This window comes from Pteropus vampyrus, unplaced genomic scaffold, assembly GCF_000151845.1.
Source record: "Pteropus vampyrus isolate Shadow unplaced genomic scaffold, Pvam_2.0 Scaffold274, whole genome shotgun sequence".
NCBI classification, from domain to species: Eukaryota; Metazoa; Chordata; class Mammalia; order Chiroptera; family Pteropodidae; genus Pteropus; species Pteropus vampyrus.
Window position 1 is genome coordinate 275,413 of NW_011889055.1, and position 12,752 is coordinate 288,164.

The window sequence follows — 12,752 nt, forward strand, 5'->3', positions numbered from 1 at the left end:
TTTCTGCGCCCTTGCCTTACCCAGCCCTCTCGCTGAGGACTCGTTTCTGCTTGCCGCTTTGCGACATGGGGGCAGCTCACAGGAGGCCTGGCGACCGCCCCGCGCCCCCCGCCCCCCGTGATCACTCACCTCGGCGAAGGGTGTGAGGGCTGGACCCCGCAGAGCCGTGAGCCGGGCTGGCGGTCAGCTGGTGGGAGCTGGCGGGTGGCTGCGCCTGGTTCGGGCCGCCGGCCGCCAGACCGCCGTTCCTGCCGATTGTGGGTGCGGCTGCAGGGTCCTTGGGTTTAGGGGGGCTGGAAGGGGGAGGGGTCGAGTCAGGACGCCGGCGTGCCAGCCAAAGGCCCAGGCACACCGGGACACATGTGCCGGCAGCCACAGTTCTCACCCGCTCAAGCGAGGAGATGACCTGCAGCTTTAAATAGTCCGCACCGGGCTACATAGCCCACATACGACAAGACAAGGGTCCTCAACCCCTGGGCTATGGACCGGTCCCAGTCCTGCCTGGCCTGTCAGGAACCGGGCCGCACAGCAGGAGGTGAGCGGGGGATGAGCCAGCGAAGCTTCATCTGCGTTTGCTGCCTCGGCCTCACCTCAGGTCATCGGGCATTAGATGCTCTAGGAGCCCCGGTCCCTGGTGCCACAAAGGTCGGGACCGCTGACGTACGAGACTCACTGCATCAGACAGTCTTCCAATTGCTCTGCCACTCAGTTATCACAAGAGACATGTCACAGCAACCAACAGGAAACTTCAAGTTCTAGTGTGCTTGTGCCTCGACTCACAGTATTAAAACACCCGAAGGAGCTTCTGGGCTTCAAAATAACGCGCTTTTGGCATATACAAAAGCGAAAGCTACGGTGAAACACTGATTCTCTGAATTATTCAGGGCTCGGCCAGTGTCAGTGCTGCAGGCTTGAGAGGAGAAACCGAGGCCCTTAAGGGCCGATCGCAGTCCCGAGCTGGCCAGCAGCAAGGAGCGGTCACCACCCAGGCACTCTGCCTACAGGCCCAGAGCTGCTTTTCACAGGGAACCCGACAGCTACCGTTCCTCAAGGTCGCCGAAGGGCGAACACCGTTTCTGAAACGTACACAGAAGCCTCCACAGAGCGTAAGCGCCGAGGGGCGGACAGATGATGACGTTCTATTTGTCTGTCTGCAGGGAAGACTTGTTTTTATCGTAAATGATACACTTAGCCCTGGTTAAACCAGTGGAATGCTACAGCTACGTGGAAATGTGTGAGTTCACCAACGCTCTTCTCAAACGCAAAAAATTTAAAGCAAACACACATAAGAGAAACAGCAGTTGCTGAGAAGCCAACACAGAGCTCACGGTGAGCACATGAAGCCCCAGGAGAAAACTGGGAAAAAGGAAAGCCAACGACAAAAAAAGCAGCTCTAAGAAGTTTGAAGCCTTCATTATTTTTAACCAAAAAGTGAACTTCCCCACATTACGTAAGGAAAAAGGAATTCAGGAATGCACAAAGCTCTCGGAGTCCGGCTCTGAGGATTTAAGAGATTCTTATCGCGTAAGCAGCTTCGCGCACCACGAGGCCCCCGTCTCCCCCCAGGGGAGGTAAAGATGGTCCCCCGAGGCACGCGCATCTCCGTGCGCAGGGAAAGCTGTGGACAGACAGGCCGTCCTTGTCTCACGCACTTATTTCTCCCCCTAAGTGATCGCTCGGCGCTCAGACGCCGTCTCAGACGCCACCGCGAGTGGCCTCGGCGGCTCCGCTGCCTGGGTCGCGGCCGAGAGCTGAAACCAGGCAGATCAGATCGAACCCTCAAGCTCAGAGGTTCAAAGGCCCTTCTCCTTGGAGTCGCTATCCCTAGCCCACTCCAGGCGGCTGACCAGAAGGGTAAGCAACAGAGAAGCCTTTCAAGGAAATCTGTCATGTTTTGTACCTTGTGCTCTTGCACCGACTCCCCTACGAGGCTGAAAGCTAGGGAGCTGCGGGGGGCAGGGGCGGGGGGCGTCTTAGTCACCAAGTGTGCCCAGTACCGCATCTGGCACCTACTGCTCAGTGCTCAATTATTCAGTAAATCTGACTGGACAGATGGGTGGGTGGGTGAGTGGGTGGATGGGAGGATGGGAAGATGGATGGATGGGTTTGCAGGTGGATGGATGGATGCACGAGTAGGTGGATGGGTGGGTGGGTGACTGAATGAATGCCCGGCATACTATCACCCAACTAACTTGCTACATTCAAACGTTTACTAGCTGGCAACTAGATGGCAACAGCAAACAGTACGTGGACGCTGAGCACACACCGAACACGAAGACGAGGCTCACGGCACTGCTAGACACCTTCCGGCTTCCGGCTTCCACAGAGAGCAGCAGAGTAAAGAATGCAAACAGACGTGCGTCCTTCCGAAACCAGGGAAGGAAGCCAGCGATCTGCAGTCTTCCCCTACCCATAGCCCACCGGAGGGTGGAGGCAAATGTGGTTCACTGCATGCTGGGTGTGTCTGGGGCAGGGACGCTGTGCCCTCAGGCCAGCCCCCACAGGAAGGCTGGGGCGCCCAGCACCCACTGCCGGCAGAAGCCAGCCTCCTTACCTGCTGTCGCCCAGGCTCGGGCCCTGCTCCAGCGTGCCCGCAGACGACAGGACAGGCCCACCCCCTGTGCTGCTCTCAGCTTTAGAGCTCTGGGGAGGGGGCTCTGGGCCAGCTGGAGCCGAGGTGCCGCCGTCTGCGGGCGGGAGTGGCGGCTGGGAAGCAGGCGATGTGTGCTTCCTACTTAGGGCGCCACCCCGCCGGTAGGCCTGGAAGTCCGTAAGCTTCACACCAAAGCTACAGAGAGAAGAGACAGTCAGCATGCCATGCGAGCCACCTCCTGACACAGAGCCCACTGGAGCCCGCGTGCCAACGCCCACACACAGACAGCCCCCAAGTTGCCCAGCATGCAGTGAAGCGCAGGACCAGGCGAATGGGCATCGCTGTCACCAAGGCAACCCAGAGAGCCAGAGCCCAGAAATGACCAAGTCGGGTGTGAGCAGCTGAAGGCACACAGGCCTCGTCGTGGGAGATGTCACACTGGCGTGTTCACGGCCGTATCGCTAGATAGGAGCCCACTGTCCCAGATCTGAGTGTGTGGGGCCCAAGGTGACAGCCGAGTGCAGAAGTCCTGCCCTGGGCAGGGGGCGGTGAGCCCACGCTGCCTCCCAAGCTCAGATGTGTCTGCAGAGAACGGATCTGCCGGCAGAGGACTCAGACCGGCTGCTCCAGGAGGCAGATGGTGGCTGGAGGGCAGGCCAGAGGAAGACTCGCTTTCTGCGTAAGCCCGCGGGTATACAGACTACAGAACTTCCTCTTCAGTTCAAAAACTAAACAACTCGTGACTCCCTGAGCGCGTGCTCCTGGGTGGGCTGGCGGGAGAGCCCCCAGGCAGACGGAATGGATCGTATGCCACCGAGACCCCAACACCGCACTCTGCCACCTAGCGGGTGTGGAGGCTGATGCGGGTGTGCAGTCTGTCAGCAGGAAGCGGGGCGGACGTGTGAAGGGAAAACTCCTGCACCTAACAAAGGTGGGCTTTAGAGGGACGGAATAGGTTTTCCTCTGCAGCGGGTTAAAAATAAGCAAAACCCAAGCTCGCTCTCAGACTGGGTGACTGAAGCAAGAGCCTGCGGTTCAGTTCCAACGCCAGCAACTCCCAGGACAGCAGGGACGCGGGAAAGCACGTCCCACTGCTGGGGAGCGGTGGCATCGCCACATGCTCAAGCGGGGGCATCTGACAGCTCGTCACGAGCAGCCGTGACCACCTCCGATAAGCCTACGAGTCACCATGGAGCCCTGTACGGAGACACACTGTCCCTTGCTAGGCCAACACAGCCACTGTCTCCCCCAGAACGGCAAACCGGCTTCTCTGGCTAGACCTCGGACCCAGGGCTGGCGTCCACCGAGGAGCTGAGTCACATCGAAAACGTGTCTTTAAACACCAATCGCAGACGTCACCACGAGAGGTGGCCGTTCTCACGATCGTTCCTGGACACACGCCCACGACACGTAAGTTTTTTCTCTCTCCCCCCATTGAGCACGTTTAGTGACTGTGATGTGTGTGTGCCGCCACGCTGCCGTGGGTGTGTGAGAGCCCACGGAGTCGTGTGCGACCGTTCGAATGCTAGGTGCCCGAACGTGCTCACGTTACGGTCAGAGCGATGTCTGCAGCGGACCAGAGCAGAACCCTGAAGCCACCTGGACTCTCGCAGGCGTGGCCCTAGGGCGCCGCCTGCACGTGACAGGCCCCCCGAGCTGGACCAGGTCCCCGGGGCTGAGCGAAGCCGGCGCGAGGCTGGTCGGCTCCACACGCACCTCTCCTTCTTCGCCAAGTCGCCCTCCATCACCGCCATGCTGGCCGGCCGCTTCCTCTCCAGGGTCCCCGAGTCGGACTCGTTTCCCGTGTGGGTCGAGTGATTGGAATTTGGGGCGGCAAGAGGTACGAACGCTTCTGACACGTTAAATTCCACCTCTGCAAGGAGAGAGACAGACACGTGGACGTGAGACGGCGCAGGGCCGAGCGCCTGCACGCGGCCACCGGAACCGCAGCTCCGGGCTTCGGGCCGCGGCCCTCCGAGGTGCCGCCTCCGTCCAACCCACGGACCGTGGAAGAGGACGAGGAGCGTGGGTGACTCGTTCGCACCGCGGGGCGAGGCGCTGAGCGGCCTTTACGGTGTGACGTGGAACACAAACAACAGGCGACGCAGACCGCACGCCGCCCGCGGCCTCTGCCAGCCTCGCGCTCTGGGAGGCGCCTCGGGCCGGCCGCCAGCGCCCGCCCACCCGCCAGGACTCGGCGAGCCGCCCAGGGCGTGGGGTGGCTCCGTGGCAGGGAGCCCAAAGGGAAGGACAGCGAGGCCCCGCCCCGCGGCGCCTGCACCCCAGGGTGCACTGGCAGGCTGCCCTGGCTGAGCAGGGGGGCCCGGACCTCCAGCTCCTGCCTGACCGGAACCCCAATGGGGCGTGGGGCCCCCGAGGGAGCCGGGGCTGCGACGGGCACAGCGTGAAAACCCACTGCCTGAGGACGCGTCCTGGTTCCATGCTGCAGCTGACGACCCCACCGCCAGGCCCGGCCGGCCTCCCGCTGGGCCCCTCTGCAGCCTGCGACCGCCCGCCGGGGCCATGGGACGCCTCGTCCGGGGGGACGCCTGCTGGCCGGGGCGGCCTCCCTCCAAAGCAGCCCGGGCCCTCCCCCGCCTGAGTCGGCCAGATCGCCGTCCGCCACCATCTTCCCAAGTCGCCGTGCGTCACGACGTCTGTTTGTGGGGCTGCTTCTCCGGGGCCCCCGCTCCTCTCACCAGCCAACGGACGGCACCCAGCGGGCGCCAGGGATGCACCCACAAGGAGCGACTCCAGCGTGCAGTGGGATGAAGTGGAACGCGGTCAGCGGGCCTGCCGCCGCATCGGGATGCGGACGCAGGGAGACGCGGACACGTGACGCCGGCTCTGCGGCCGCGGGCGGTCTCGGGGGACGTCCCGCGCCACCTCGCTACCGCCGCGCTGGCCCGGGAGCACTCACCTCCGGGGAAGAACCAGTCGGCGTGCTGGATGATGGGCTCAATGACGGCGACCACGTGCACGGAGGTGGCGGCTGCCATCTCGGCCAGCGTCCTGCAAAGGAGGCCCGCGGGGTCACAGGCTGCCCTGGGCGGCCTCCGGTCTCAGCCTCCGGTCTCTGCGGGCCGAGCCGGGGCGCGGCTTCCGTTTTCACGGCGTGAAACGTTTAAGCACAAACGCAAGAGTTAGATGCACGGGGCCCCAGCCTACAGACGTGGGGGATCGCCGGGCTGGCCGCCGCCCCTCGGTGGCACTGTGGTGACACCGGTGTGTGACAGCCCGTGAACGGCGGCTGTCGCGTGCTGGTTTCACACGGGCTCGGGACGGGCTTGCGTTTCCCGCCGGGACGGGCCCCAGGGCGTCAGCTCTGAGACCGGCACCACCACGAAGCAGTGAGGCCCCTCACGCCGGAAGCTGAGCCACCCGCACTGACGCGTGTTACTAAGGCTGCCATTAGGACGGGCTGGTCCCAAGATGCCCGTTCGGAAGCGGAGCGTCTGGACGCCGGGAACACCAGAGGAAGCCAGGTGAGAACGGCACCCCGCTGTCGGCCTCGCACCCCGGTCCACGGTCAGCCCATGAGAACGGCAGGTGCGCGAGGGCCGGGCTCCGTGCCCCCAACTCAGACTGTGTGGCACGGGGGCCGTGAGGTGACAACATCATGGCACGTGGCTTTAGTTCAGAACTGAGGCCACTGCGCTCCCTAGCAGCTGGGTCCCAGGGTGGATGCCCCAAATCTATTTCCCACCGGGAAGAAAAGCCTCACCCCCATTTCCAGCCAGGCGCAAAGTTCTAGCTCCTTCCAAGTTCCAGCGGGAGGGCAGGCTCAGCCTGCAGTTCAACAGGAGCCACCACACAGCTGTGACCCGCACGTGCGCCGGGCTATCCCACGGCCGCTCACCTGCCCGCTGCTCGGGGCGGGGCCCGTGAAGACGGGGACAGTGTCCCCCGCATCCTTGAGTGGCCAGCACATGGTTCACGGCAGGGCCCCGGGGACGTCGGCTCACCGGGAAGGTCAGCCTCAGACTGGCCCACATGCGCCCGGCGACAGGGTGTGGACCGCCAGCTGTGTTCCGTTCCTACCGTTGGGCGGAGAGCCGGGGCCAGCAGCACGGAACGGGCACGATCCACCTACCCTTCGTTTCTGGCCCACAGCAGGTTGGGGCCCAGGACGATGGCGATGTTGCTGGGGGTCATCTTGTTGGCGTCACTGGTCTGTGCGAGCTTCGCGAGAAACTTGATCAGGTACCTGAGGAGGAGAGGGTGGCCGCCCACTCAGAGAGGCCCGGGACACCGCCTCCCCGCCCAGCTCAGGTAGAGCATGTCACCAACGCTCAGCGCTGTTTTAGGAACAGAGTTTAGGGCTCGGAGGAGGAAATCGCTCCAACGTGAACCTCAGCGACCCAGCCTCCATGGGCCGTGTTGAGGCTCTATCTGTTCTTCCCCAGAATAATTTACAATGTGACTAACGGTGGGTTCGACGTATACAAACACAGTGAAACACAGAAGTGCATGCAAACGTGGCAGAACACAAGCGTAGGCGGACTGCTCAAAGGAGACTACATTTAAAAAATGCTTTATGTTACAATTATAAAAATGTCCGATTTAACATACAAATGTACTCTCTTACACTATAAATCAAAAACTTAAGAACAACCCGACTATCGACCAGTAGGGGTTTGATTAAACAAATGACAACACAGCCACGCAGCGCAGTGCTGAGCAGCCGTAAACGCTACTGCGTGCCGACGTGGGGGACCTCCAAGGTGGATATTACGCAAAAAAGGCCAGGAGGAGAAGGATGTGCACAATACAGGCTACTGTCAGCTTTCGGGGAAACGGGGGTGTGAGAGAGATGCGTGCACGTGTGTCTGCACGTGCTGCTCACACGGGCGCCGGCTCCTGCTGGGGCTACACAAGACACCAAAGCCACCGGCTGTGCCTCGGGGGAAACAGGGGGCTGGGAAACAGGGACAGGAGAGAGACCACGGAAATGTACGCCCTGTTCAGAAACAGTTCACAGACATCACAAAGAGTAAAATAAAATACAAGGCCAAATCCCAAAGCACCGACACCCGGAATTCAGTTACCGCCGTCAGACACTGAACAGACTGAGAACAGCAGCCTGTGCTCCGGGTCCGGCTGAATGACAGGGCGAGGGACCGCACGAGCACAACGCCCGCGGGAGGCCGGCAGCCCTGGCGCCAGGAAGGACTCTGTCACTGAGCTCAGTGACGGAGCCCAAACCGAACGGCGTGCCACCGGGACAGCCGTGTCACCGGGAGAGTGACGGAGCCCAAACCGAACGGCGGGCCACCGGGACAGCCGTGTCACCGGGAGAGTGCTCGCCATGTGGACCGAGCCCTCTTACAAAATTTTGATTTTAAATGACTTTATCACCAACAGCAGGAGCCCTTTCCCCTCCTCTCTGTGCTTCTTCAAATGTACATTTTAAGCCGAAGGGGAAATAGAGATCATATTCCAGAAATTTATTCTACGGTGAATTTTCTTAGAAACGCACTTATTCCATAACGTAACATATAATCTCCGTTTCCTTCCTTCCTTCCCCATTTCTTATTTTTTTTTTAGGCGAAGCGACCCTTGGTTGACCTCACAGATTGCAAGGACCGGGTCAGCTTACGAGACCTTATTATTTTTATTTATTATGCCTACAGCACCTGGTCTTCCTAGGTGGTCTCCCACCCAAGGACTAACCGGGCCTGACCCTGCTTAGCTTCCGAGATCAGACGGGATCAGGCGTGTTCAGGGTGGCATGACCGTGAACTATAATCTCCATTTCTTAAAATCTCAGTAGGATGATTTATGATCTTTCGAATAAATCATGTACTGCATATGAAAGACACTACAAAAAATATAAATAATGATTAATTTTTGCTTTTTACACACTGGACAGTTTAGACGAACTCCCACGTACGGTGAATCCAACTTTTCACAAGTGTTTTTCCCAGTGGCAGCCATGGTGAGTGGCCAGGCACTGACCTACGGGTGTCCGCACACCACGCCACACGCGCCACAGGCCACGCCCTGCAACGCCAGGCACCGCCAGGCGACCCCGGCCCACAGCACTCCGAGTGTGCCACCTGCGTGAATTCCGTGGCCTCTGCTGGGGATAAACCCATGTGCACGCCGGAGCCGCCGCAGCACGGTGGCTGAACGTGCAGGATGCTGACCATACGTACCGAAAGTTAACAAAGTTTGGCAGTGGCAACTTCTGACACGTTCTCCATAAATCTTGAAGTTTTTTATCTTGATCCTGCACACTGAGAAAAAAAGTTTTATTTGTAACGACGTAGTAAAACACATGTCAGTGATAGCTGTGCTCACGAGCTGCACTAGCAGAGAAGCCTCCCCTCAGAGAAAGCACGGCTGGAAAACGGCACAGATTTGGGAAATAAACAGACGTGGAGCCGAGGACCAATAACTCTGAGCCGTTAGTTGACCTCACTGAGACTCAGCCTCCCGATGTGAAAACCGGTGACCGTGAAATTCCACAGGCATGCCACATGGAACCGCCTGGACCAATGCCTGTCACACCGGAGACAAGATTCTGCCTAGACTCGTGTGTGTCCACGTCCCACGATCCCTCGTCCCATGAGCGGCACGGCCCCGGGTGAGCTGGCCGAGCTCCAGCTCCCGGGCTCCGTCTTTGCCTCTGGACACTGCCAAAGGCCCTGGGCGAGAGGCCGATCCTGCTACAAAGCAGTTCTGGGGTTGCTGCGGCCACACGGCTCCAGTGAGCACACTCTTGGCCATGAGGACCGGGCCACCACCTGCAGAGCAGAGCCCACCCCGCCCACCAGCAGGAGAGCACCCGAGATACCGCCTACACAGACGCCCTCCGCCCAGAGCCAGTCTGGAGCGTGAGAGACAGGGCTGTACGTGATCACGCTCCACAGGCCAGTCGCCGTGTCACTGGGATGGCACCGTGGCCAAAGCTGATAACACTCAAGCTCAGAATCAGTTCACCAGAAGACAGACGTCTGCTTTTACAAGCTGACTGCCTCACGGGGACGAGTCTGGGGGTCTCGGAGCAGAGAGGGTCAGGTGGAGGGGTGGGGAGGCTCCCCAGTAAAACACGCCCAGACCGTCCCGTACCCGACACTGACTGCCACGCCACTGCTCGGGCCCTAGGCACGGGTATTCCCAGCAGGCTGGCTCAGGCTGGGCTCCAGGGGCCACCGGCCTAGAACGGGCTTCGCCTCTCAAATCCTCTGCACAGCAACAGCAAACACCCACTCGAAGTGACAGGGTGACTGACTGACTGGAGCAAATGGCTCACTCCTACAGGAACCACCGGTGACAGAGGTTGGGGACGGAGGTCAGTTCCCTCAGGGGGGTAGTCGGGCACCTGCAGAAAGGGGCCACCTCTGGGACTCGCCGAACGAGGCTGCAGGGCCCACAGCCAGCCACCCAGACAGACGGAGCTGGGCGGGGCGCGGGTGAGGGACGAGAGTCCCAGAGCACAGCCGCTAGGCCGCTGACTGCGACCCCAGGGCGGGGTGCGGAGACGGCGCTCTCACGTGGCAGGCGCTCGGCACGCGGACCGCGGCACCCCTCGCGCCCACGTCAACCTTGCACGGTGGCGCCCCCGTGAGATGAGCATGCACGGCGCCACCAGCCAGCCCGACACCTGTCCCCGGGGACAGGGCTTCCAAGAGACAGGGGGGTTTGATCAGCCAGTCCACTGAGCGGGTGCCGCGACCTGTCCTCTTTCCCCGAAATGACATGCACTTAAGGCGGAGTGTGAGTGGCGACTTTCCTACCTAGCAATTACAACACTCAGTATGTCCACCCTCAGCCTCGGACTGCGGCCAGGCTATTCGGCAACCACCCTAATGTCATTTGATGATCCCCGGCAATAAAGGACTTGCAAAGCGCACACATTACATCGTTTCCTTTGCATTTAAAAACTCAGTGTTCTTTAAACTCACCTAGCGACTTGGGTCCATTCCTCGTACAGGTGGAAGGTCATCAGGGGTTCGGGCAGCTCCCGTAAGTAGGACTTCAGAGCACCTGAAATCGTGAACATTGAGTATGAACAGGGCAGGGGGCAAACGTCAGGACACGCGATTCTGCAAACTGAAATGACCTCAGTTACGACCTCCCAACTATGCAGAACCCGCGTAGGGAATCAAACGCCCCCACGCAGCCCCATGCCTTGCAAATGCACCGAGAGCGAGCGACGCAAAACGAAGTCCCTCCCAGAGCACTTTCTCAACAGACGTGACCTTCCCCAGGCATCAAAGGTAGGAGGGGAGCAGACACGAGCGTGTCCCCAAACACCTGGGCCATAAGCTACCTGCACCTGCACCTAATGGTCAGGCAAACAAAGAAATGGGCTCTGAAACACACACACACATGCACACACACACACACACGCACACTTCCTCCTGTCACTTAGGCCTGTAAGGAGACCATCTCCACGAAACCTAAAGTCGGCACTGGACTCGTAACTGGCGACCTGTCGGACAGGCCGCGCCTGCCCCCTGGACGCCCACCTGAGGAGCTCACCTGCCACGGCGTGGGGGTCTGAGTAGAACTCGTCCAGGTGAGAAGTAGAACAGTCTAGCGCAGCTTTGAGCTTCTTCAGCTTGGAGGCCCCGGCCCCGATTCGGAAGAGGCCCTGAGGGGCAACGAGAGGCAGGAGGCACCAGGTTCAAGTTGTGGGCCTGACCCTGAGCTCGGTGAGGACCTGACGGGCTCCGACCCCAGCTGTGGGGCAGTCCCATGGCTTGCCTGGCAGGGCTGCGGGGGGAGTGACGAGGACCCAGCATGCGCCAGGGCAGAGGGACAAGCCGAGCGGCCACACTAAGCAACGCCAGCTCTTGCCCACCCCATTGCGAAGACACCCATGCCTGTTAGAAATCTATTAAACGCACTATTTCGTACTTCCACGGGGTGCCTGCTACAGATTGTTCATATTTAGGAAACATTTTTAACCACGGACAGCACAAGAGAAGTTGCTAGACTGAAGTGCTAGTCACCGCCACTGCCCGAGACGTTAAGAACACGGGGCTGGCGGCCAGGCGCGGAGGCCGCGGGGACACCGGGCCGGCCAGTGGGGGTGGGACCTCAGCAGACCAGACCGCGGGGCCAGGTCCGTCTGCACCGGGGGTGCTGTGCGATGTCGCCAGCACCCCGCCCGACAGTCTGGGTCACGAAAGCAGCACTCGCCTCCCCCAAGCCGTGACAACCAAAAATGTCCCCGGCCCTTGCCAAATGTCCCCTGAGGAGGGCACAGCTGGTCCTGGACGAGAAGCACTGGTGCAGGCTACTGGGAGGTGGGGCGTGTCCCTGGGGGAGGGGGTGGTGACGAGCAGGGCGCCTGGGGTGTTCCTGGGTCTGGCACTGGCTCGTGAGGGGCTGGTTCGGCCCGTGCAAGCTTCCTGCCCCGTTTGGCTGCGGGTGTCTGTGTGAACGCCGCCCTCCGCGCGAAGCCTTCCCGAGAATGAGGCCTTGCTCCTCGCCCGGCCCGAGCCCCCAGATACACAGGGGAGCCTGGTTCCCGGGGTATCAGAAATAAGGTATGAAAAGCCCCCCCCCGCCACCCCCCCCGACACCGGCCAGCAGGACACGCAGGCCCTGGCGGTGAAAACTGCAGCCCAGGGGCGCTCCGGCCCCGCGCGGCGGCCACGCCCCGGGGGAGGACAGGGGAGGACGGGGGAGCGAGCGAGGGCGCCGGCCTCACCTCCTCCCTCATGCCGGTCTCCAGCAGCAGCATCACGCAGGCTTCGATGGGCAGCGCGATCTCCCGGCCGCTGCGCTTCAGGTGCTCCTCCAGCGCCGTGCCGAAGGCCGGCTTCTCCGCCCACCTGTCTGCAGCGGGACAGCGCGTGAGGCCGGCGGCGCCGCGGCAGGGGGCGCTGCGGACCCCATTCCCACCGAAGATGACAGATGACGGTGGTGGCAGGGACACCGCCCCCCCCAAGACAAGACGCGGGGCCCTTCAGTCAGAACGCCAGCGCCGTCACAGCGGCGGGGGACGCCGGCCCCCCCACGCCGCGCCCCCACGTCCATGCCCCTCCACGCAGCGCCCCCCACATCCCTCACGACCCCCCACGCTGAGCTCCCCCACATCCCCCACACCCCTCCACGCAGCACCCCCACGTCCCCCATGACCCCCCACGCCGCAGCCCCAACGCTGGACCCTCAACGCCGCGCCCCAGCCCTGCGTCCAGCA

The 12,752-nt window shown here is 61.4% G+C and overlaps 1 protein-coding gene and 1 pseudogene across 1 annotated transcript in view; both read right to left on the reverse strand.

The window, feature by feature from the left end:
- ARHGAP17 (Rho GTPase activating protein 17) overlaps positions 1 to 12,752 on the reverse strand; it is a 36,345-nt gene that overhangs the window by 11,983 nt on the left and 11,610 nt on the right. Inside the window, exons 9-17 of the mRNA XM_023520631.1 lie at positions 12,261 to 12,388; positions 11,084 to 11,195; positions 10,504 to 10,585; positions 8,752 to 8,832; positions 6,687 to 6,800; positions 5,514 to 5,605; positions 4,310 to 4,466; positions 2,555 to 2,788; positions 130 to 293 (exon numbers count right to left, since the gene is read on the reverse strand). Coding sequence (XP_023376399.1) covers positions 130 to 293; positions 2,555 to 2,788; positions 4,310 to 4,466; positions 5,514 to 5,605; positions 6,687 to 6,800; positions 8,752 to 8,832; positions 10,504 to 10,585; positions 11,084 to 11,195; positions 12,261 to 12,388 — 1,164 coding nt within the window. The remainder of the gene's footprint in view (positions 1 to 129; positions 294 to 2,554; positions 2,789 to 4,309; positions 4,467 to 5,513; positions 5,606 to 6,686; positions 6,801 to 8,751; positions 8,833 to 10,503; positions 10,586 to 11,083; positions 11,196 to 12,260; positions 12,389 to 12,752) is intronic.
- On the reverse strand, positions 8,218 to 8,336 carry LOC111729668 (annotated as a pseudogene).